The 23,468-nt window shown below is 39.3% G+C and overlaps 2 protein-coding genes across 6 annotated transcripts; both read left to right on the plus strand.

The window, feature by feature from the left end:
- The first annotated feature begins 3,520 nt into the window (after positions 1–3,520).
- si:dkey-45d16.4 (scaffold attachment factor B1) lies at positions 3,521–8,849 on the plus strand. Of its 2 annotated transcripts, XM_044345771.1 has the most exons (7): positions 3,521–3,790; positions 4,505–4,627; positions 4,775–4,916; positions 5,072–5,180; positions 5,574–5,664; positions 6,318–6,512; positions 7,084–8,849. In XM_044345771.1, the coding sequence occupies exons 1-7, from the start codon at positions 3,754–3,756 to the stop codon at positions 7,209–7,211; spliced, it is 825 nt and encodes a 274-aa protein (XP_044201706.1). In that variant the 5' UTR covers positions 3,521–3,753; the 3' UTR covers positions 7,212–8,849. The 2 variants fall into 2 exon arrangements, with proteins under 2 accessions (XP_044201706.1, XP_044201707.1); XM_044345772.1 differs by lacking the exon at positions 6,318–6,512 and having other exon boundaries at positions 3,524–3,790.
- A 313-nt stretch (positions 8,850–9,162) lies between these two features.
- Positions 9,163–22,783, plus strand: LOC122978779 (phosphoribosyl pyrophosphate synthase-associated protein 1-like). Of its 4 annotated transcripts, none has more exons than XM_044345769.1 (12): positions 9,163–9,487; positions 9,630–9,832; positions 13,095–13,147; positions 13,278–13,344; positions 14,931–15,103; positions 15,529–15,644; positions 15,809–15,864; positions 16,147–16,292; positions 18,150–18,194; positions 20,713–20,783; positions 21,206–21,352; positions 22,272–22,783. In XM_044345769.1, the coding sequence occupies exons 2-12, from the start codon at positions 9,669–9,671 to the stop codon at positions 22,428–22,430; spliced, it is 1,197 nt and encodes a 398-aa protein (XP_044201704.1). In that variant the 5' UTR covers positions 9,163–9,487; positions 9,630–9,668; the 3' UTR covers positions 22,431–22,783. The 4 variants fall into 4 exon arrangements, with proteins under 4 accessions (XP_044201704.1, XP_044201703.1, XP_044201702.1 ...); XM_044345768.1 differs by having other exon boundaries at positions 9,163–9,406; XM_044345767.1 differs by having other exon boundaries at positions 9,163–9,832.
- The last annotated feature ends 685 nt before the right edge of the window (positions 22,784–23,468 follow it).

Consider the following 23,468-nt stretch of genomic DNA (forward strand, 5'->3'; position numbering starts at 1 on the left):
GGTTTTTTTTGTTTTTTGTTATACCTGCGGCAGATCATGTCATAATTTTATCTTTTTGATCTAACTTTGTTAATGCCTGTTGACATTTAGCACATCAATAATCAATGAGTGCAATGAACAAAGGGGAAATATTACCAAACAACTCAACGTGAATGTGGATTCCTTGCAGTCTCATGAATATTGAAAATGTGAAAATATTTACTGAAATTAGACAACTATGAAGCCTCCAGGGAGGGATATGTTAAAAGCAGTCCATTATGTAAAAATGAAGCAGACATACAAACATGTGTTAACGATTCTGTTTCTTTAATGTATTTCTTTCTTTTTGTTGATTTGTGCTTTTGTGTTTGTTTGCATGTTTTCCTGCTTCTCATACAGTTTGTTCTTAACTGACTTATATTATATTAAATATGTATTTCTCTTTTATGATGTACTTGAGTAATCTTTCTTTTTTATTGGTGATAAGGTTCATTGACATTTTGATGTGGGTACCGAACTGAATGTAATCTGCTTTATGAATCTATTGTATTTTATATGCTACTGTAAACACACATCAATTGTACAACGCCACGATGACTCACTCCATAAAGCTCAGTATGGTTGACAGAAGGATTTACTGTATGAATATATGTCAAATTTGTGTCACAATGAGAAAGAAACTTATCTGAAGACAAATAAAGATGTTGTTCCTGGTATCCGCAGTTCACCATGAAATACTGAATATACTGGAACAATTCTGTGGTTATAATCACTTTGTAGCTCTAAAAGTCAGTTTTTGAATTCAAACATATTTAATCCTGCAATATTCTCATCAAGAAGGACCAGAGTAAAGACTTACATCAAACAGTGTTACCAACTTCTACATAAATCTTCCATTAAAAGTTCAGGATTTTCCAAACAATTTCTCTGAGAGAGAAGCAAAAGTGCAGCAGCATTCATGCACATTAAAACTTGAAAAAAACAAGTGTAAATACGTGTGATTATGTGTTAAAAATTGGCTAGTCCTGCTGTTTTGTTATAGCAACAGAGACTAGAATATGATACACTAAAGTGCTGAAAATTAAGCAAATAACTACGACCGAGTACAATGAATGTAATACACAAAATAATCCTGCAAAATGGGAGAACAAATGTACAAAGGCAGAAACATGCTTTGTAAACACAAAGAGTGGAGAAGAGAGGTTTTTTTTTGGAGAGGTGTCAGATTGCTGCTAAGAGGAAAAACTCTTCATGTTGTTCTTATGGAGGTCGATCTGCTCTGAAGCACTCACTGGAAGAGTTCTTTGATCCTGGCAGGACCAGCACTGTGTGTCCTAGCTAATTAACAGTCCAGTGACATCTGAGCACTGAGACTGCCAGCTGCTGGTGTGCAGGCAGCTGGAGCCTGCCTGTTTTCTATTCTTTCATGTGCATAACCGTATACGATGATTTGTACTGTATGGTCACAGTGTTGACGATGATTATTTTGGCATTCAATCAAAGTAATATGATATATCTTCCATATTTTATTTAAACCACCCTTGCTTTGTATAGTTCTGTGCTTTATACAACAAACTGTTTCCTACTGTTTCTCATTCATGTCTGGTGTCACCTCTTTTCAGTCCAGGGGTTTCTAAATGACAGCAATGCTCAACATCACAGTCACCAGTAATGAGAGCGTGGGCAGTACTAGCGCCTTCACTTGGAAGGTTGCCATGTTCCATTAACTCTCTCCTAAAGTCGCCAATGCAGGGGACAAAACTGATTTCCTCTCTTTAAAAAAAGCAACTCTGAGTCATACCCCAGTCAGTCCTCTCTCCACGCTCTCCCTCTCTCTCTATCTCTCTCTGCTTCCATTCCTTCTTTTGTCCCTCCCTCCCTCCCTCTCTCCCTCCCTATGTCATCAAAACACTCCCCCAGCATCTCGAACCAAATAATCAGATGATTACGATGCAGCAGGTTGCCAGGTCCTGAGTCTGCTCTACTCCTTATCTCTATTTCATTATAACAGCAGCAACTTCATGCAAATGTGGGCTGGCTTAGAGCAATGACAGAGTGTTCGTGTGTGTGTCTGCAAGTCTGACAGTTTCTTTTTTTTCAGGGGGTTTGAGCATTTATGATCTGAAAACTCACAATTCTGTGTCTCCTCTCTATTTTATATGATTGCACAAGAGAAAATGAGGTAATCTGACCCTTCCACTTATGATTAACCGCTGAAAGAACTGAAGGTTATTTCATAGCAAGTTATGTAGCTTTGGCTACATGCCTAAAATATAATTGTTTTAACTGCAGGGGGTTGTTCTGATAGACTGCAAATAAACCAAATAAATATGCAATATATCGCACATTAGCAGCTATACCATGAATGTCTTATAAACAGATGAGCACTGCAAGGTGTGAGGTCTGTTTGTCTTTACTTCTGAGAACTCGAGCCAACAAAATTCCATCCATCCAAGAATGATCTGTGAAGAGATGATGATAAATATTTGCCAGTGTCAAACTCTCACATAAGACCGCTGTGACAGCTGTTTGATTTCCAGGTACTCTGAAGTCTTGAAATAATAACAGGGTATGTTTAAAATCGGATGGTTGCAGATTCACCTTAAAGTACAACATAGAAACTAAAATTACAACAAACCATTTTAGCCAAAGTTAAGGACACATTGAGGGGGTGTGAGAGAGTTTATATGAGGATCCATGCCACAGCTCCCAAGGGCAACATTAACATCTGGATGAAGGACGGAGCGATAAGAGTATCAACTCTCTCTGGATGAGAAGAGGAAGGAATAACAAAACTAAAACTAACTAATGAACTAAATACAGCAACAGAAATAAAGGGATGAAGTTAATGGTATTCCAGGGCCATGGCCTTAACAGGAGTCCACTTTGGAAAGTGGCTCAGAAATTCATCCAATTATGATAAAGGGTAACAAAAGTTTATTTTTAAATCATCGTGGGACATCTAGTTGTTCTTTGAACTTACAACATCTGTTGTGTCTTTCAATATCACATTCATGATCCTGAAAATCAGGCGGTAAATGTCAAAAGAAACAGAAAAATGAGCAAAACTTTAAGATGGCGAGAGAGATGCAGTGACAGGTGTGAGTTGGAGGAAAGCACACATAGCAGGAAAGGTTTCATGAATGATTCATCTTAGATGTGGATCTGGACTCATTCAGACATCCATGCAACTTCTTCTGAAAACTGAAATATTTTGAAGTGAGTATGAACCCAAGGGAGAGAAATGTAACAAACACACTGGCAAACATGTGTATTAAAACATAGCCTCCCACAGATTGATTCTAACATCCAGACAACCTTTGGCTTAATCAGTTTTTCCCAGTTGGCTATGAAAATTGATATGCAAAGATCTGGAACATGGAGGTAAATATTTTGTGTAGGGCGTTCAAAACATTGTTTGTTTGCAGATGCATGAACAAACTACAGTTATTTAACTTAGACTAAATGTCCACTGTGATTACCTTGTTCCTAACATCAGCTGTCATCAGAGTCTGGGAGACAGAAAGTCAAGACTTACATGTACCAATCATGTCCACATCATATTCCACCGATTCCTTTACAATCATTGAACAGCGGCTCTCTGGCTCCATCTAGTGGCCAATTTGAGTAAGTGTAACTCAGACGAGCGCTTCCTCCGTTTTGCCAGATTCTGATTCTCTGCCAAGTTGAGTTACACGTCAGTAGGGAACCTGTACTGGTGAGTGGACGTGTACAGTGCGCGTCAGGCAGTTCCCGGATGCACCAAACAGAAACATGGAACGGGTAGTGGTGGAGGTGCCGATCAACAACGGTGAGAAACATTACCACCTCCACGTCTAACGCGCCTCTCAAACACTTAAATTAACATCTCCCAAAAGAGCATTTGGGGCTTTTGTCGATTCGTGCACAAACGCTGCTCCGCCTCCTCTGACGCATGGTCCGGCATTGAACGTGCTGTAGCCTCTGTGGGGCTATCAATGCTTTACTGGCAATTTGTCTCGTTTGTATGTAGATTCTTGTAGCTGCAGGGTACCAGCAGCTTGCACTTGTGCACTGTGGAAAACAGTAATGACAGAGTGGCAAACAGCAGTGCTGCAGCTGACAGACTGCTGTCATTTATACCTCTGGACCAAAACACGGGCCCAATTTATTTCCCATTATGACCATTTATAACGTGATTATATGACTACACTTTCATGATATATATATATTTTTTTTTTCCTAAAAAAGTTTTAGATTATGATTATAAAACTTGAATCAGTTCAGTAGTGCAATCCTATGGTTTTGGCCAAATGAAAACACCTACATCATAGTGAATTTCACACACATATATCCCCAAGTTGTACTTGGTATCTCTGGATACTAATAATGATAACAATAATAATGTAAATATAGATTCAAATGTATCTGTTTCATTATCATGAAGGTCAGAAGTCAGGCCAACACTGAACCAGGCTTGCCGTCTTTCAAAATCTTACCAGGCTGTATCCATTTTATTGTTTTTTTATTGTATTCCCAACTTCAGGTTTTTCCCTCGCTGGCCCTTCTACAACCCCAAGAAAACGTCAGGTGCGCTTTTCAGCGCGTCATGACATCATCCTTCTGCGGGAAGTTATTGCTCAGAACCCCTTTGCCTCCAAAGAGCCAGGTTAGCCTGTTTTTTTTTTAAAGGACTAATCCACCTGAAAACATCTCAGTATTGTTCAGTTGCAGAGCGCTACAGTTTCTGCACAACAAATATGGACAATATGTGGTCATGTATTCATGGATTTATGAATTTGCTAATCTTTGTCAGGACGGATCTGGGCCCGCGTGGGGGAGATTATCACAGCAGCACTCCAAGATGAGAATTTTGAAGTGGATGCCAGGAGGTGTAGGGAGAGGACCATGCTGCTGCTCGACTACTACAAGAAACAAGACTTCCCCAGCTTGCGCAGGTTGGCTCAGTCAACAGGACCTGTAAAGCAAACTGTACTATTTCCTATGGATATAATAGCCCTGCATTGGAGGTGTGCTTGGCCATAACAAACCTTAACACACACACAAAACTCTTTTGTGTGTGTGTGGGTGTGTGTGCTTTTGGTGTACTCAGGTTTGGAACAGAGAGGTTGTACGCCCAAAAGGAGGATCTGCTCCATGAGGTTTTGGAGCTGGAGGCTGAGAAGGGGCTCCTGGTCAGTGGCGAGAGCATAAAGTACCAGGTGGGTGTCAGGTGTGTTGTTTCAGCAGAGGAGGAGGGGGGGGGGGGGGGGGGAGGGGGGGGGATACCTGTAGCACAAGAAAGTTGTTTTTACAAAGGGTGTTTTGTGCCCTTGAGCTGGGTTGGAGGGGAAGATTCATTTTGTCAATGGTGGTAAGAACTCTGTTCCACCCTCTCTCATTAGAGCTCAGTTGTCTTTTAGAGTTGACACCTAATTTTTCTTACACTCATGATGATAGATTGTCTGTTGTAACATTTCAGTGGAACTGAGGCTAGCCATACAAATCGGACAGATGTTCTCTCTACAAACTCTCACTGAAACAGTCGCTGCTGCTCATAATTCTAGTTTTCTTATGGTTATAGACGTGATATTTTATCTTCTTCTCCTTCCTAGGATGACGAGCTGAGAAAGCGAGCAATAGAAGAACTAAGCCTTCCGGAGCAGGACAAACCTAACATCACTATCACACAAACAACTACTACAGGTAAGAGCTGATTCAAGGACACTGGACAGGACATGACTCTATCACTTCATACCCACAGCACATTGTTAAAAGAAAATGTATTTATTGGCTTAGTGATGTTCCTGAATCATTACACCCTGCTGAGAGAGTTTGCTTAATTGTTGAATAAGACCTTAAATAATGTGGAAGTAGTAGAAGACTCTACCAGATTTAGAACTGTGATCCACACTGCTGTCACTGATATGGTACGTGGTGGTACTCCACTGAGTAACATGGTTAATATTTGTTATGTCGTGAGAAAATAGATTTGAAAGCAGCAGGTAACTGTGACAAACTGGTTCAAGCAACATGACAAGGAGGGAGTCCACGCAAGGGTTATACTTGAATCAGTTTTGTTCATCAGTGATGAAAGCAATGCATGGACAAGTGGCATGTGTGAGTCGAGGGCATAAATACTACTCAAAATACAGATTTTTGGTGTAGCATAACTTTAGTCCCTCATCCTCAACCCTTAATTTCAAGGATCTTGCGCCTGGGTAAGCAAGTATTTTCCATTCCCCAAATGCCGTTCAGCAATTAATCCATGCCAACTCCAGAGGTGTTACTTTGTAGCTGACTGCTATCCGTGACCCCCCCCCCCCTTCAGAAATTAGTAAATTTTCACAAACTTACAGTCACAGCAGAACCAGAAGAAGACCGTGAGGAAATGGCTGAGCTTTCAGCGGCGCCGACAGCCAAGCGGCCCTGCCAGTGCTGCTGCCAGACCTATTCTGAGATCCTCAGCTTCCTGGAGAAACGCTCAGAGGCGGAGCAACGGTTGCGGGAGGAGGAGCTTGCCCTCCGCCGGGAGGAGCTAGAGATTCAGAGGAGTAAGATTTTCGTAGAGCAGTGTAGCGTGGTTCTAAATCCAACCCTGTGCAAAAATAAAAAGGTGCTAAAATATATATCCCTACCCCAGCTGTGTTATATATTTCCTTTTGTGTGGATATTTCTATCTTGAAAAATGGATATTGATTAGTTTTAGAGCCACAGTTTAAAAAAAAACTAAAACTACGTGACAGGAATGATGTTAGTTGTTTCGGATTAAGTTATCAGAACATTATTGTAACTAAAATGGGCAATAAATGTCCTTTCTACTAATGCAATGCCATTTATTTTAAGGTTGGTAAACTCTTAAGAATCTCATTTATTTCCATCTAATATAATTCCTAAGTAATAGGAACCATTACACTTAAGAATGAACACATCACATATCAGCAATTTATAGAAAATACAAGAGCCTTGACATGTGCACAGATACATGTCAGCTCAAAAGGAACTAAGTTTGCTTAAAACTGATTTTAAAATTAAGGAGTAAATAAGTATATGCTGACTGTTAAGCTGTCACCGTCCTCAAGGGGCATTTAATTACAAATTTAATTTCCCTTTTTTTATTCTCAGGTAAGATTGCTCTGGAGAGGGAACGTCTGGGAGCTGAGAGAAAAGAAAGGGAACGGAGATTTGAGTTGGAGAGCCAAGAAAGGCAGGTCATCTTGGACCTTCTAAAAGAAAAGGTGCTGAAAGGCTGACAGAGAGACACTTCACTTCTTCAGAAGAAATAGAAGAACAGTGTTGACTGCTAAAAAGGGGAAGGAAAACAAGGAAACAGGAAGTAAAAAGATCAATTGCTGTCGGTTAGTACAGGTCTTTGACCTAAGAGATAACCAGTGAATTGAGGTTTAAACTAGAGGGCAGTCTTTGTTGAACTTAACAACCAAACAAATGAGTAATATTATGGGTGTCTGGGTGTGTGCAGGCGTACTGTATACAGTTTATTTAACAAAAAGGCATAAAACTGCTGACAGGGATTTCAAGGAAGCAATATTCGCCTAAAGCAGCTGCACAGAGCTGATTGATTAAATCCCAAAAGACTGTTTTATTTCACGTGGCACAGTCTGTATGAGATTTAAAAACGGAGTGTCACCCAAGAAGTGGAATGCAGAAAAGAGTGCGGTGCGACGTCTGTAGGTGTGGTGATCCACTGAGCCAAAACTGGATCAGCTGTGGTCTGTTGCACAAAAGCAGATAAATACCTTTTCTTGTGTGATGCCAACAGCAGGATGTTTTTATGATGATTCTTTTTCATTGGAACACCAGTCTTTGTGGTGCCAGAATGAAAAAACAAAACAAAACAAGAAACACCTAAAAGAAAAGTTGTATATCTAAGTTATTGACAGGAAAGTTGGGGTGCAGCTCGATCGATATAGAAGTCTGATCAGACTGTTTTTAGTTACTGTGAATCCATTGATTGGTAAGCACTTTTGCACTGCAAATATTCACACCAATACCAGCCGTGATGTACAGTATGTGTCCATAATATATAGATTATATAAAAACTATTAACAATATTTGATCTGAAATTACATTATGGTAATAATGTCATGTTGTAGGTATGTTACATCATTTTTCAATAAGATCACTATTAGTCAAATAACATTCTTAGTTTAAGTTGTTACATCTGTGAGGTGTAACAATATTACTTATGTTCATAAATATTGGCAGGAGTAGTTTTTATTACATGTTAAACTCATTTACAGAGTTTTTTTCTGCTCTTTGAGTAAATTATCCTTCTGTCATTACATGACAGTTGCTACTGTGGCCTACTGTATATTGTTGCATTGTTAAATGTTCTTAATTAAAAAGCTTATGTTATTTTCATTAAAAGTCGCCACATTCGCAGAGCTCACTTCATTTTGCTGCAACACAGCTTACTTTGTATCTAAATAATATTTCTTAACCTAAAAAGTTGATCATTTCTATTCTGCAAATAATAAAATAAAAAATGATACACTGAGTTTGTGTGGATTCCTCATGATCATCATCTGCTACATTCAAATTACCACAAAGCATGACAGCACATGAGTCCTGTTGGTATTTCAACAGTACCAGTATTTACTTGTAATGAGGTCATATATGTCAAATAGAGCTGTAGGGTATGATGACTCATTAATCCTTATTATAGAAAACAACTGTATTTTACCCAATGTAGTGCAATAAAAACAATCAAATCCACATATACTCATGCAAAAGAATGGATGATTCCTCAAATCTTAATATCATATCTTATAATATTGTAGAACATAACTGAGTTGGCAGAATTCTTCAAGAATGTAAATAAGTACGACTTTGAGGTATGCCACTCATACCTCAAAGTTTTGCTTTTAAGAACTTCCATTTCTTTCTACATTACACGTCTCCTCCACAACATTTCCAAACGAATTATTGTACTTTTTCAAACACTACATTTCTGACAGCTGTATTACTTGTTGCTTACACTCAAAGCATAATATAATCTCTCGCTACATTGCTGTCTCATAGGATAAAAGTAGGGCAAAAAAAACCTTCCACCACCACATTTTGCTCGTTGCGCTTTAATAGTAGGTCACTCAAATCCCACACACTGATTGGTCAACACTGTATCTTGCACGCCCTCTGTTGTCTCGATCTAGTCTTTGATTGGTCCTCTTAAACGTCACTATGGTCTTTGCGGGTTTTTTTCTGTTGCTGCGACCGCATTGCTACAAAGTTTACAGTCGCCACGCATCAATGTTACCAGTAGAGTTTTGATTTTATTGCATTGTAGCAGCGCCCAGGCTGTTGTTGGTACCTTTTTAGTTCGTCGGTGTGTGTTCTGGGTACGATAAAGAGTCAATAAAACGCATGGAAATACAGAGTTGAGCTTCCCATCTGCTGTCGCTCTTGTGGTAGACTGGTCGGTGCAAAGGTGGATGTTGAGTGTTGCTCCCACGTTACATGTGCTCTTTGTTGTTTTAGTTTACATACAGTGTTGCGTTGCAGAACTACAGTGAGATTTACTATTTTTCTTACTTTAAAATGCGTCTGCATGGTAGAAGTCTAAACCACCAAGTGCTCATATTTTAGTGTGGAAACTTCTCGTAACAACGGACTTTTTTTTCTTTTTTTTTTTCTTTTTTTGGACAATTTAGGCGAAACGTGACCAAATACCACATTGTTTCCAAAGCAACATGCCTATTAGGCGTTTTGGGGGTCACAGGTCTCTGGTCTCTCACTCTCAAACTCCAAAGTTGTCTTATGGTTACCCGAAAATGAACATTTCAAGAAGTGGATACCGTGTGTTTTCTGCCAACTCCACCACCGCCTGTACCGAGCTGGCCAAGAAGATCACAGAGTAAGTGAGGGTTAACTGTACAATACCATCATGATTATTGCCATTTAATGTCTGTCATTTTTAGGATTGGCTTGTCTTTGTTACATATTTAGAAGGGAAGATGACCGCACATCTGCTCCAATTATTTTATAATAACCGACGTTTCGACCACACTTTGTCTCCTACAAGTATCATTTACAGCCTTATACTATCAAACACCTGGCGCTAATCCATAATCAGTGACATCATCACTTCATGTAGCCGACACTTGAGTTCCTCACAATCACTGAACACTAGAAAGAGCACTTCCACATTAATTTAATTCCATATATTTTGACACAAAGGGACACATCAATAAGACAATACCATATGTCCCTAAAATGTATAAGATTTAACCCATCTGAAAGAGGACAATCAAGAGATGGACACATGGGCCTGTGTTTATTCAGCCACTACAAAAACATGTTTTGTTAGGGGCCCAAGCTAAACCATGGAATAATATGAAGATATTATACCAACAACATTATCATTTTAATAATAAGGGGGAAAATTGTTTTGAATTCAGTGCACTTAGGCGATAAAAACATGCGCGCACACACACACACACACACACACACACACACACACACACACACACACACACATAAACATGCACATGGAAATCATAGGGTAACTCATGACACTTACGCCACATGTTGTCCACAAGACGATGGTGTGACGGCACAAGACACTGTGATAAATAACAGTCCACAACAACAACAAAGTAGGAGTAATACCCCTAAAATTGCAAAATAATGAATTAAAAACATAAATCAGGTTGGACAAGCGCATCTTTTTAACATACAGCAACAAGTTTTAACATTTTAAACTCGCAAAAGATTCAGAAGCGACAACAGTAACAGAATTACTGGGAAGAATAAGCCTGCAAGAAAACTCATTTCTATCTTGTTGACTTGTCACTTGCACCCACAACTTATATACGCTCTGAAACAAGGCTTTGCATCAGTATTTAGTAGTCGGTTAAATTGTAGGCAGAATTTGCTTGGGTTAGACTTTTGTATTGTTTTGTTAGTATAAATAAATAAATATTGTATATTGTCTATGTAGTCCTTTACTCTGTGGATACAGTAGGTGTCACTTGTCTCTATCTAAAAACATGATGCTAAACTTTCTAATCTAAATCAAAGCATTAAATTATTATATTAGCTCTTAATTCAAAGACTTAAACTAACCCCAGAGTTTCTCCTTCTGTTTAATAGTTGAGTTTGTCACCTTGAAGTGTCCTTTGATGGTGTAACTGCTATTTAAGTGGCTTTTCCAACCTGAAAATAGTCTTGAGTTTATGTATTTCTTGGCATGAATATAATCCACCAACTGAACCATCTGCTGGTGGAAACTTAAAGTTAAGAATCCCCTGAATCATCATTGCTCAAGTATAATTGCAGATTAACTACACATTATGCACAATGCTATACAGTGAAGATGAAAGTTTTGTTGTATTAGATTATGACTAATCTGGGTTTTCATCTTCTGGGTGTTGGTGTGGGACATTCAAAGGACCTGTCAGTTAGAATCATTGTGATGAAAGGAGTGTACTGTGCATACACTGCTCTGTTAAGAACGTAAGCAGGGCAGAGATACTGTACTCTGGATGTTGTTGTGACAGCCACACATTATTCTGGCAATGATTCATGGGGCATTTAAAAAGGGTAGGAAAAACAAGTGATCCTAAAGTATAATGCATTCGAATGATACGGAAATAAAAAAACAACAGGAATAATGTGTTTGAAATCCTGAAAACAGTGACAGACTGACCCAGATCTCTGCAAACATCAATATCCTCTCTTGTTGTTTCCCTGTTGAAATCAGAGAGCCACTGTGTTTTTCCTGGCCCTGCAGACTTGTCAGACAGCCAAACAGAAGTTGCTTTGCCCACACAGTGAAAAAGAGCTTAGCTTTCTCAGTTTTCATTGTTTGGCAACACTGCAAAACATTATTAGGGAGATTAAGTTCACTCTGGAGTCCAGTAGAGTTCTCTTGTGGAGCAAAGGTTAAATAACAACGTGAGCACACAGAAAATGTTAATGAATACTGTGCTGAGTATTTACTGAGGTGCACTCATGGTGACTGGGCTGTTTTTTTTTTTGAATAACTGAAGTCATCCTTATTTTTGTAACCATGCAATTCTTCAGTGAATGTGACAAATAGAAAGCAGATCATAAGGCTGCAAACTGGGTTGTATTTGCAATATTCTTGAAGCCTTCCCTTGTTATGGGATCCCTGCTGACTGTATTGGCAGAGCCTCCCACTGTCACCGAGCCAAGCCCTCACTCATCTGCGGCGTGCTTTAATGGACTGTCGAGTTCATGCTTTTGTAATTGGCACCATTATGTCACGGTTTGCTTTTCAAATTAACAGCATACTTATCTGCCCAAGGCACAGCTGTATTCAAAGTAGGCTTGTTCAGACTTTGACTTGACGCTACAGGACTGTTAATGTCAATCTCAACTTTGCGTTTGTTTGAGCCATGTGCTTTTTGTGGATGTTGTGACGTGTTTTGTCGTTGAAAATGGATAAATTTACAGCCTTATTACATTGCTGAACTTGGCAAAACCTTAAATTAGTAAGCTTCCTTCATGACTGCAACAATTCTGCCAACACTTAAAAATTGTTTACATTCAGTGTTTCTCATTAAAATGCATTGAGTTTATCTTTGATGTCTAAAACAACATATTGAATGCATTTCCTTCCTCATGAAATTATTGCAAAGCCAGTAGTTTAAATATATTTTATCCTGTGTCGTTTACGTCCATATTTTCAAGGAAACAGTCTTTTTTTTTTTTTTTACTGCCTTTGTTGGCATTGCAGCATTTATTGATGTGTTAGCGCCACCAGCTGTTGATCGGCGGAAGAGCACAAAACTGGTCGTGGGAATGTGTATCACATCACCAGAGTTTATGGAGTGCATACATGTGCACGTGCTGGTCACAGTAAAAGCCTTCATAATAATATAAGTAATAATTTAAGTAAACTTTGCATGACATGTATATGGCAAGACATAATGACCCTCATACTGTATTTCCATAAGTTTCAAAGGGTCTGTGTTTGTCCTGTACACTGCAGGGTCACACTCCTGAGTGCCAGCTAGTCCTGGTTATAACACAGCGATTTAAAAACAACAGTACTAGTACACACCAGGACATTAACACACTTTAATGAATGAAAAACTGATCGGTGTGTTTATGTGTTTGTAACACACTGTTGCCTGTTTGTTTTTCCCCAGACGCCTCGGTGTGGAGTTGGGAAAGTCGGTGGTTTATCAAGAGTCAAATACAGGTAAGGCTGAGAAATATCCATCAGCTCACTCATATCCATGTTGAATGTGTTTTTGGTTTTTTTGATGTCTCACATGGCTTGAACCTACAGTCATTGTGTGTATGTTTTTTTTTTTTTGTTTGGCTTTCAGAGACTAGAGTGGATGTGAAAGAGTCTGTCCGTGGACAAGACATCTTTATCATTCAGACCATTCCCAGGTGAGACAGAGAGAAGCTCTTAATGCCTTTTTAGTTTAATGTTTTTAGTCCTCAGCCTTAACTCTGCAGATCATTGTGTTTAATGCCTGCAGAGAATTGTCACCCAACTCGGCAGTTATACTCAGCTTCTTAGCTTCCTTTTGGCTCCTTGCTCCGATTTTACAGACCACAAATGAACTATTGGTTCAAGTTTCACCACGTCAATCACCCCTGTTTCCGGCAGCAGCAGGCAGCTACTCTCAGTTAGAAAAGGTCTGAAAAATACACTGTACTCAGCCAGCTGGGCAACAAACAGCAGACTAAATTGAACTCCTTGCAAGCTAAACACCCAAATATTTTTTGCAGGAGTTGATGAGAGTGAATAGTGGAGTTTAATCATCAGGTGGCAAGAACCATTACTTAGTAAAACTTTGTCTACTTTGGTTACTGCGTCCCGGGTATGTTTTTCACAGTTACAGATCCAAATCATGCTTTGCAGAAACAGGAAAGCCATTACCTAACTATAGTGATGTCACTTGAACCAGTTTAGTCTCCTGTTTGTCCCTGTTAATCAGTTATTTGCTATGATGGAGATGGAGGCTCTGAAAGATAACCTGGAGGGGACATCACATTTTTGAGCCTCGTCTATGTGTGTGTGTGCGTGTGTATGTGCAGATCCAGCAGGACACTGACCTGCCTGTGTGGGATCTCCGGTTTCAACAAACTGTCAATACCAAAACAACCACATAAAGTATCCTGTTACACCGACAGCTCCTCACCTTTCTAAAGTAGCGAAACTGTCGTGATCAAAATTTCAGTGTTTTCCCTGTTAGTTAGTTGGGATGTTCATTTAAAAATGTCCTGTGAAGAAATGTGGTTTTTCCTGCACTGAAGTTCATATTTAGGTCATGTTTAGTTATGCTATGTGTCTCCTTTATTACAACTTGATCAATCAAATTGCGACAGCCAGGAGCTTTTGAGGTAGGGCTGAACAGTTAATCGAAATTTTTATTGAATTCGCAATATGGCCTACTGCAATGTTCACGTCACAGGAGGTGCAATATTCGTTGAGAAATGTGTGTCAAAATACCAATTTCAAATGAAATATTGTCATACTACAGAGATGTCCTGGCCTACATAGCATATTCTACAGACATCTTTGTGTAGTACAGATCCCCGCAAAAATCACACCATAATCATTTTAATATGTTTTTCAATGAAAATAAGGATAATGGTGTATAAATGATCATTCCCTCTAATATCACAAATCATATCGCAATTGCAACTTCAATCAAAATAAATGCAATTATATTTTCTCAAAATTGTTTGGCCCTATTTTGAGGTTATTTTTGGCTTGGGACAAAAAGCTAGTTATGGATGGAGTCCAATAACAAGCTATGTGAAAACAATGGGTATAAAAACAGGTTAGCCTTTGCCACACACTGTTCATTCTATGTACAAAGGTTTATGAGACCATGATTTTGTAAACATTCAGCTGCTGACTTATGATTCCCCATTGGCTCAAACTATTTGCACACCTGTGCAGTGTTTTTTTGCTGGTTTTCATATCTAATGTAGTCTCTTGAATTTCATCTGTTGTTTCTCAGAGATGTCAACACGGCTATCATGGAGCTGCTGGTTATGGCTTATGCCCTGAAGACGTCCTGTGCCAAGAACATCATCGGGGTCATTCCCTACTTTCCTTACAGCAAGCAGTGCAAGATGAGGAAGAGAGGATCCATTGTCTGCAAGCTGCTAGCATCCATGTTAGCTAAAGCCGGTATGAACTGTCATTGCTGAGCGGCTAATATTGCAAGTAACTGCTACTACTTCCAGTAACCCAGATTTATGAGCGAGAAACCTGGTTTCCATAATTGGGATACAGGATTAGAGAAACTTGATTTCCCCAGGTAGATTTTTCCCAGAGAATGACGATTTCTTGGCCATTTATATGTCTGATCAGATTTCTAATCAACATTTTTTTCATGTATACATGTGCATGACAAAGATTTCAGTCAGGGAAAGTATCACTATGACAGTTGAGGGGTGGAAGGAGAGGTACGATTATTACCCATAGCAATGCCTCCTTGTATTCCAAATAATTTATCTCACATTTGATTGGAGAAATTTGCTTTGAAGCCAAACCGACTAATATACATATTTACCAATCCTGTAATCCATGTATGTGACCTTTTGTTGTTGCAGGGCTAACTCACATCATCACCATGGACCTCCACCAGAAGGAAATCCAGGGCTTCTTCAGCTTCCCTGTTGACAACCTGAGAGCTTCCCCGTTCCTCATCCAGTACATTCAGGAGGAGGTGATGCTCTTCTTTGTCATAGCATCACAATGATATTACTTGACTGTACATCACTTCATTTGAAGCCGTTTCCTGGTTAAAATGATTTAATATTCTTTTATATACTGTATGATCAAAGGTCAGGTAATATTCTAGCACTGAAAAGAATATTTATCTCTCTCCAGATCCCAGACTACAGAAATGCCATAATTGTTGCAAAGTCCCCGTCGGCTGCCAAAAGGTAGGGACGCTCAGGGCTTGCAAGCGCTGACATCCCTAAGTTCTCTAGTTGTGTTCTCTGTTTTACACACGTGTATCTCTTCTCTTGCTGTGATAGTTGACAGTTTCCCTCTTATGCGTCCTTATTGTGTTTTTGTCTTATTGCATTACCAATTTATGTCCGGCGTGTTCAAGCTTCTGTGCAAACTTCTTTCTGCTCTCTTTTGCCTACGTATCTGTTTGTATGTTTTGTTTTTGTCAGTTTCTTTTGACTTTTGTGTGTCTGCGTGTCCGTCTGTCTCAGAGCTCAGTCCTACGCCGAGAGGCTGCGGCTGGGATTGGCGGTGATGCACGGGGAAGCTCATCATTCAGAGTCTGACATGGCTGATGGTCGACACTCTCCCCCCTTGTCCCGCACCACCACGGGACACACCGGCTTGGAGCTGCCATGTAAGACAACACAACGCAGCCACGTGCATATTCACAAGTTTCTCTGTCTCTGCTCGTGTTTCATCTTTGCTTTTCTTGTAAGTTTCCTTACGGCATTACTGAAAACAAATTTAGATTTATGACTTATTCGGTTTTCAATTACTGGATGTAAGTAAACAGAAAGTCCCTTCTCGTGTTTATGTTGACTCATAGTAAACTTTTAGATCTTCTAAGCCGGCTCCTCTTGTTCCTGCGCCTCACCAAGACACCAAGAATGTGCCTCGGGTGTTTTTATTTCCTCATATTTATTGTAATTATTGTGCATGTTCAGCCAAGAGAACAACAGTCCAGTAATGACTGCCACGTCTAAATGGTTGTGTTTTGTCCGTCATTAACAGTTTTTTGCTCAACAACACGCATTTTATATGTTCATCACAAAAACGATACACTTCTGCATCTTTTACTGGATGGTGGCGACTGTTTACTCATGGATGCAACGCTAGTGAAATGAGAATAATTGTTTAACCGTCACTGAACATTAGTGTTATGGTAGGCACACAGACTCTGAATCCAGTTGTATTAACTTCAAAAGAGTTTTAAAAAGGATTTAAAAGGGTGGAGTGTTTCTACTGCAGACTGGAAACTTGCCTTTGAAATAACCTGCATAATGTCAAGGTTTCTCAGGACCTATAAACCTGTCTAGGATTGGCTAAACAAAGAGAAACCTTAACTGCTTGCCAGTTCAGCTCTTTTGTTGGGTGGCAAATGTTCCAACAGGGGTATTAGAGTGCTTGAGTTTCAAGCTTTGTAGTCATCAGTGAGAAGAATGAATGCCAAGCTACTGTATGTGGCCATCTGTTGCTCACATGTCTCTAGCCACACAAACATTATGAACCAAGATTTAGTTCCCTAAATTGTTAAACATAACATCTCACAAACATCTATGGATCTTTGTTATATGATTTACCATGTTCCTTATAAGATCCAGAAACCTTTTGGTGAACAGCGGCCACTGTGGTCACAAGTGACAATTACATGACCAGTAATGCCAGTTACACAGCAATAGCAATACCTTAAGTTTGCTCATATTAGCTAACAGTAGTAACCATTAGTTACTGGTCATACCAGACCAAATAAGGCTGTAGCAGCAAAATCCCTCAGTGTACTGAACTGGGTTAGAATGCTTATGAATACAACTTTTTTTTTTTTTTGGAGGAATGTGTTTATTCCTTCAAATGTTACATAGTTTTGCTTTTAGACCAGAAGCAGGCCTAACCTTGGCTCACAGTCTCCTTATGCTGCCTAAAATGGCCAGCTGAAGACAAGAGTAATGACAATGCTGACCCTGCAGCCACACACACACACACACACACACACACACACACACAGAGTTTTCTTAGCCTGTTTCAGGTCAGCCCTACCCCAGACGTTGTGGTGCCCAGCTGTGAAATACTGCAGGCAGTGACTGACATTGCCTCCTTTTCTTCCTCAGCCAGATTTAGCCCCCCCCCCCCCCCCCCCCCCATCACATCTTGTCCTGCCTGCTCTCTTTTCAGCCGAGTTTACCATCCACCTCATTTCACCTCTTGACTGGGAAATGTGTTTTACGTCAGCTTTCTCCTCTCCAGCAGGAGCTGAATCACACTCATTCCAGCCGTCTCTCTCTTCACACTTGAACTGATTATGTGAAATGTCAATTCATGTGACAGAAAGGCCTCTAACCTCTGAATACACTTCTGGGATTTTGAAGTTCTTCTTCAGAAAAGCAGTAGTTTGTTTTGGACATCGTTGAGTGTGCTGTAGTATTTTGTCTGTGTCAATTTTATGTCTAATTCTACCTTTTTAATATCTTTTGTATGTCCTATCTTTTGCCAACAGCAGGCAGCAGACATCAGGTCCCATTCCCTGGGATAGAGCTCCCAAGTATGACCATGATGCTTGAATCCATTTTTGCCTCCTGTTGATTGTTTATTCCTCCCTGCATGGAATCACAGAATGGGTCACTGAGGGCTTCCTCTTTCTTTTACATCCAGACAATCACAAATTATAGTGAAATGGTCCCTTTTTTAATAGATGTCAATTAATACTGGTAAGGGATGCTAAAATCAGCTTGAGTAGAAATAGAAAACAAAGTCACTTTTGTGGTCAATCTCTGTGAATGGAATTTGTTACTGTCTGCAACTTGAGCCTTGATGGATTGGACAGTGAAAACTCTGTTGGAGATCAAAATGTTTTGCCACAGAAAGCAGCTGTTTTTGGTGAAAAAGCTCTAAAAACCCACTGTTACACTACCTGCTCAGCAAGCAACAGAGAAATTTAGCATCTACTTGCTGAACATATTGAAGCATTTAGCAAATAAAAGAGCCAAATATTCACCTCCTGGAGTTGAAGAGCAAAACCGAGCTAAAGGAAAGTGGATGTTGGACTTAAATTCATAGCTTTGTAAAATAGTAATATATCAGTGTTGTCTTTATAGCTTGTTCCACTGCTCTTTTAGAGGCCAAAACAGTTTTAAGTACCACCAATCACGTCATTTATATTATTGGCTGATTCTGATTGGTGGCCAGTTATGGGGAGCTTATTTTCTTAGAGTCAATTGGCTCTTTTTTAATATGCTTGTTTAAAAATGGAAATTATGCCAGCCTCATTATTACATTTTATTGCTTTTTATGAAAACAATTAGTCAGAGTAACTGACAATATTTCACTGCCCTGCAAGTCCAGGACTGTGAATGTCTCACCCCAGTGCAGCAAACCTGCCAGCCCATTTTATTTTGCTGGAGCTAAATCAAAGCTGCCTTGAATATTGATGGCCTCCTTACTGATGTCAGGTATTTCACACACTAGCTCCCGTTTACGTCTGAGGTTATGAAGGGATTAGGACTTGGATTACCTTTTCAAGCTACGTTCTCTTTGCCAGAACTTTACCTTTTCTGTGCAGTTAAATCTGTTGATCAACAGGAATCCAAGGGGTATGTTTATACCTTCGTATTGTTGTGGGAGCTTAGTTCAGAGTCAAACAGGGGATTTTTTTAGCAGTGAGAATTCAAATGAATGAGGAAATGAAACAGTTGGAGCGTTTCTGTCCCAGACTTTGCTTTTAAAGCCAACAGGTTGCTCTCTTGATGATGATGGCAGTATATGTTTTATGTTTACGCTGTCCTTTTGGCAAGGCGAAGGGAAAATACTTAATGTTAATTTTTTGATCATGAGGTGAAAATAGTTTTTCCCCTGAGATAATTGTTGGAAGCCCTCAGTCTCTCTTCCTCTCAGTCGAAATGATTTTGGTTCTTGTGAAATGAAGAATTATTACTCGAGCGAGAAATTGTGACATGAACGAGATTAGTCGTGTGTTATCTTAGTCACCGCAGATGTCAATCCTCAGGCTGCTAAATGTTGAATTTTTAGGAGGTTGAATAGAGCCTGAAGACCGAGCTGAGACATGAAACACTGCATAATTGAATTTCATTATAATGTCTCATGCTAATTAATCCACTAATTAGATTTAGGTTATGAAATCACCTATAACTTTGAACAGTGCTGATTAAGAACTAGATACTGTCGTTCATTCATCGCTTTTAATGAACAAAATCATGCCGCAAGCAATAAAATCCCGCCCTGACTTGTGTTCTTGTTCTCCAGTTTCTGTTTTGAGTTGTGGGCTCAGTAACTGCTTGATTCCTTTTTGTTGAAAAAACCCTCACTTTGATTTTGATTCTAGTTTCCCAGCATCCTTTTCAATCCAGAAATCTGCAACCATTCACAAACATTTTTACACACACCAGAGGCCTTGCTTGGATCGTCCGTGATGAATTTTGGGAACTGACCTCTGAATGTGCCTTGTTTTGTTCCGAGGAAGCTTTTGGCATGGTCAGGGCTTCCATATGGGGGACCCTACTAGTTGAATGTGGTGGGTTCTAGACCTGGGTTGATTATTACTTGAAATCCCTTCAAGTACTTGGAACGTTCATATATGCCTGTCAGGGTTCAGAGACTTCAATTTGGGGGACTATAAACAAGCTCCAAGATAAGTTTCATAGTATTTAATTAGATTACAAGTAATGATCAACTCTGGTCTGGTGGTTCCTAAAGGAGGCTCACTTCTACACTCACTTGTCCATCTACCACTATACCAACTATGCAACTAAACCATATAAATTAAGTCTTGTGTTTGACAAATTGGTCCCTCAAATAACTTGATTTATTTTGCCAAAATCTTAACAGTCTAATGCCCTGCAGTCATTGGATTGGTGCTGTGGTAACTGGAAGCTTGTTGGAGTTGAGCTGTCTTGCATGATGTCTGCAGATTTTAACCAAATCCCGTTTCTCACCAAATCTCCCTACTATATTACCTGCCCTCAAGAATCCACTCCTGACTGGGATTTTCAAGATCCTTCCTTTCCTGAAAGTTATGTTCCTTTTTTTTAATCTGTGTCTTTCAGTGATGATGGCGAAGGAGAAGCCACCTATCACTGTTGTCGGAGATGTAGGAGGCAGAATCGCCATCATTATCGTAAGACCTCCAGATTTTATGTGATTTACTTTTTTATTTAAATAATTCAGGAATTCATTCCTCATACTGAAATATAGGAGCCCAGAAAACAACTGCACTGGTAAGATACAGTGTGAGGAATGGCTTTAATTATTGGGTAATCCTATGTCATGATAGTGACGTTTTCACATATTAAATCATTAAGGTAAATTACTTGGGGAGGGGGGCTGCTTAATTCATATGCAAATTTGTGGAATGTTTTTTCTGTGTGGCATATATTTTACTGTTCAGTCAGTTCACTGATGATGTTTCTCAGAAAAGGGATATTTGTACTTAAATAGATTCATTTCCGCCTCTTCCCCAGCGACAGTTTCAACAGAAATATTATTTATACAACGTTGACTCCCAAAAACGAAATACTAAACTAAACCTCATTTTCTCAGGATGACATCATAGATGATGTGGAGGACTTTGTTGCAGCAGCAGAAATCCTGAAGGAGAGGGGGGCCTACAAGATCTACATCATGGCTACACATGGCCTGCTGTCTGCCGAGGCACCGAGACTAATAGAGGAGTCTGCTATCGATGAGGTAAAATCATGTGTCATCCTTTCTTCTTCCACTGAAGTTGTAATTCACAGAAACATGGGGGGAAAACTGTGTTAAATGTGTTTTAATACGTCAAAAAGTTGAGCTAGAACTACCATCAGTAAATTGGTTTACTCTCTATATCTGAAAATAGGAGGCATATAGTGATATTTGTCTTCCTAAATGTCAAAATCTTCATTTCTGAAACAGAACTGTGTCAGTTTTAGATATGTGTAATTGCTTATTTATTAACGCCTTATTTGTCAGACTATTTATGCACAGTCTTTCATGCTTTAATAATGCTGCATAAGGAATGAAGCTGGAGAGAGCATGGATGTAAAAATGAGTTTTAATAACAGACATGATAAATTAACATTTTAGTAACATTGAGATGCAAATTACAAGTACGAGTTGAATATGAAACAATTTGACATTCTGTCTACATAATACACTGATTTCATTTAATACAGACCTTGTCAAAAATATTACAGCACTGTTTTTTTCCTTTCAGTAGCTGCGTTGGTAAGATACAGAGTGAGAAATGGCTGTAATTATCTGTGAATTGTGAGAGTGAAGTTTTCACATAGTAAATCATTAAGGTAACTTTGTTGTTGGTTTGTTTATATGCAAATGTATGTGCTATCTCCTATGTGAGATTTATTAGTTGTTTTCCATGCAGTGATTAATTCTAGGAACCAATAAATCAAGCTTCACTAATCTATTGCTCATGTTTTGAATAACATATATGTAAAAATGTAGAGAATCAGAGTTAGCTACATGGGCGGTCATATTATTTGCCAGTTTTAGCACAGGGTGTATAGATTTTATGCAGCTTGAAAAGAGGTAGTAGTGCTGCCTGAGAGGCTATACTCAGGGCACAAAAGTCTGAAACAAACAGACTCTCTCTCTATTTCACCTCCAGGTGGTGGTGACCAACACTGTTCCCCACGAGGTGCAAAAGCTGCAGTGTCCAAAAATCAAAACTGTGGATGTGAGTATGATCCTGGCTGAGGCCATCCGGCGCATCCACAACGGAGAGTCCATGGCCTATCTGTTCCGCAACATCGCCGTGGATGACTGAGGCAACAACGCGCATATATACGTTCCTGTACAAACCAATCACACGTGACCAAGCACACATGAGGACCAAGAATCAACAGTTTACTTCAATCTGCTCTTTAACTCTAACTTTAAATTTTCTGAGACACACGTTCACAGAAATTTGCTCTATTTACTGTATGTTCCATATGAAGCAGCGTTATATTTCCTTATGTGTTACATAGTTGGACTGTACAAACAATACAGAATGTGTCACTTCAGTAATACATGTCCCCCTACCATCTGGAGACATTAATAGCACAACATAGTGTATCGTGTGCGGCTTCTCAGTATTTTTGCTGAATTTGGCAAATAAAGCTATTCTTCTTGAGTGAGTAAAGTTGTTTTTTTGTCGTTTTGTTTTTATTAAACACTGCTCAAATGATAAAAGTTTTGGTATAGTTGGATAACTAGTTATAAAATACCACAGCTTTCATTATAAAGTTCAAGTATGGTTTGCATTTTGGTGGAAGAGTGAGGAAATTCCTGTAACTGTCAGAAATGTACAGTACAGCGGCTTCACACCTCAATCTAAGCTTTCAGTAGCAGTTTCAGTCACAGTGGAGGCTGCTTGCTTTATGAAGCATGGAAAAGCATGAAATGTCACACTGCAGTATTCAGCTACACTTTGATAAAAATAATCATCATAAAGCTGCTTGTCATTTTATGGTTGCGGTATATCATACAGTGCAGCACTTATCAGGAAGCGGCTCGCTGCTGAAAGATTTGGTTATGCAGGCAGGGCACTGGAGTTAGATTGTTGTAACGTGTCCTGATTTTCTTGTTCATAAAACTGTAAATCCTGTCTTTTCGTGCTGTGTGTATGTGTAACATTATCTAACACTAAAAGTAAATGAACATTTTAATGCCTCCTAAAATAAGAAGATGGGGGAAATACAATTTTAAGTTTAACACACCAAAAAATGACCAGTTATGATTGTAATGCAGAGCTGAGGCTCTAACACTGTGGGTATATAGAATATAATCACTTTAAATTAGCCTTTAAATGACATAGTGGCTG

This window comes from Thunnus albacares, chromosome 3 (genome assembly GCF_914725855.1).
Source record: "Thunnus albacares chromosome 3, fThuAlb1.1, whole genome shotgun sequence".
Classification (NCBI taxonomy): Eukaryota; Metazoa; Chordata; class Actinopteri; order Scombriformes; family Scombridae; genus Thunnus; species Thunnus albacares.

What these genes read in the sequence shown, in the direction of transcription:
- LOC122978779 (XM_044345767.1), top strand. Translation starts at nt 9,669, where the DNA reads ATGCCTATTAGGCGTTTTGGGGGTCACAGGTCTCTGGTCTCTCACTCT. An exon ending in TTATCAAGAGTCAAATACAG is followed by an intron (nt 13,148 to 13,277) that starts GTAAGGCTGAGA and finishes TTTGGCTTTCAG; the next exon opens with AGACTAGAGTGGATGTGAAA. An exon ending in TCCCCGTCGGCTGCCAAAAG is followed by an intron (nt 15,865 to 16,146) that starts GTAGGGACGCTC and finishes CGTCTGTCTCAG; the next exon opens with AGCTCAGTCCTACGCCGAGA.
- si:dkey-45d16.4 (XM_044345771.1), top strand. Translation starts at nt 3,754, where the DNA reads ATGGAACGGGTAGTGGTGGAGGTGCCGATCAACAACG. An exon ending in CTTTGCCTCCAAAGAGCCAG is followed by an intron (nt 4,628 to 4,774) that starts GTTAGCCTGTTT and finishes AATCTTTGTCAG; the next exon opens with GACGGATCTGGGCCCGCGTG. An exon ending in CACACAAACAACTACTACAG is followed by an intron (nt 5,665 to 6,317) that starts GTAAGAGCTGAT and finishes ACAAACTTACAG; the next exon opens with TCACAGCAGAACCAGAAGAA.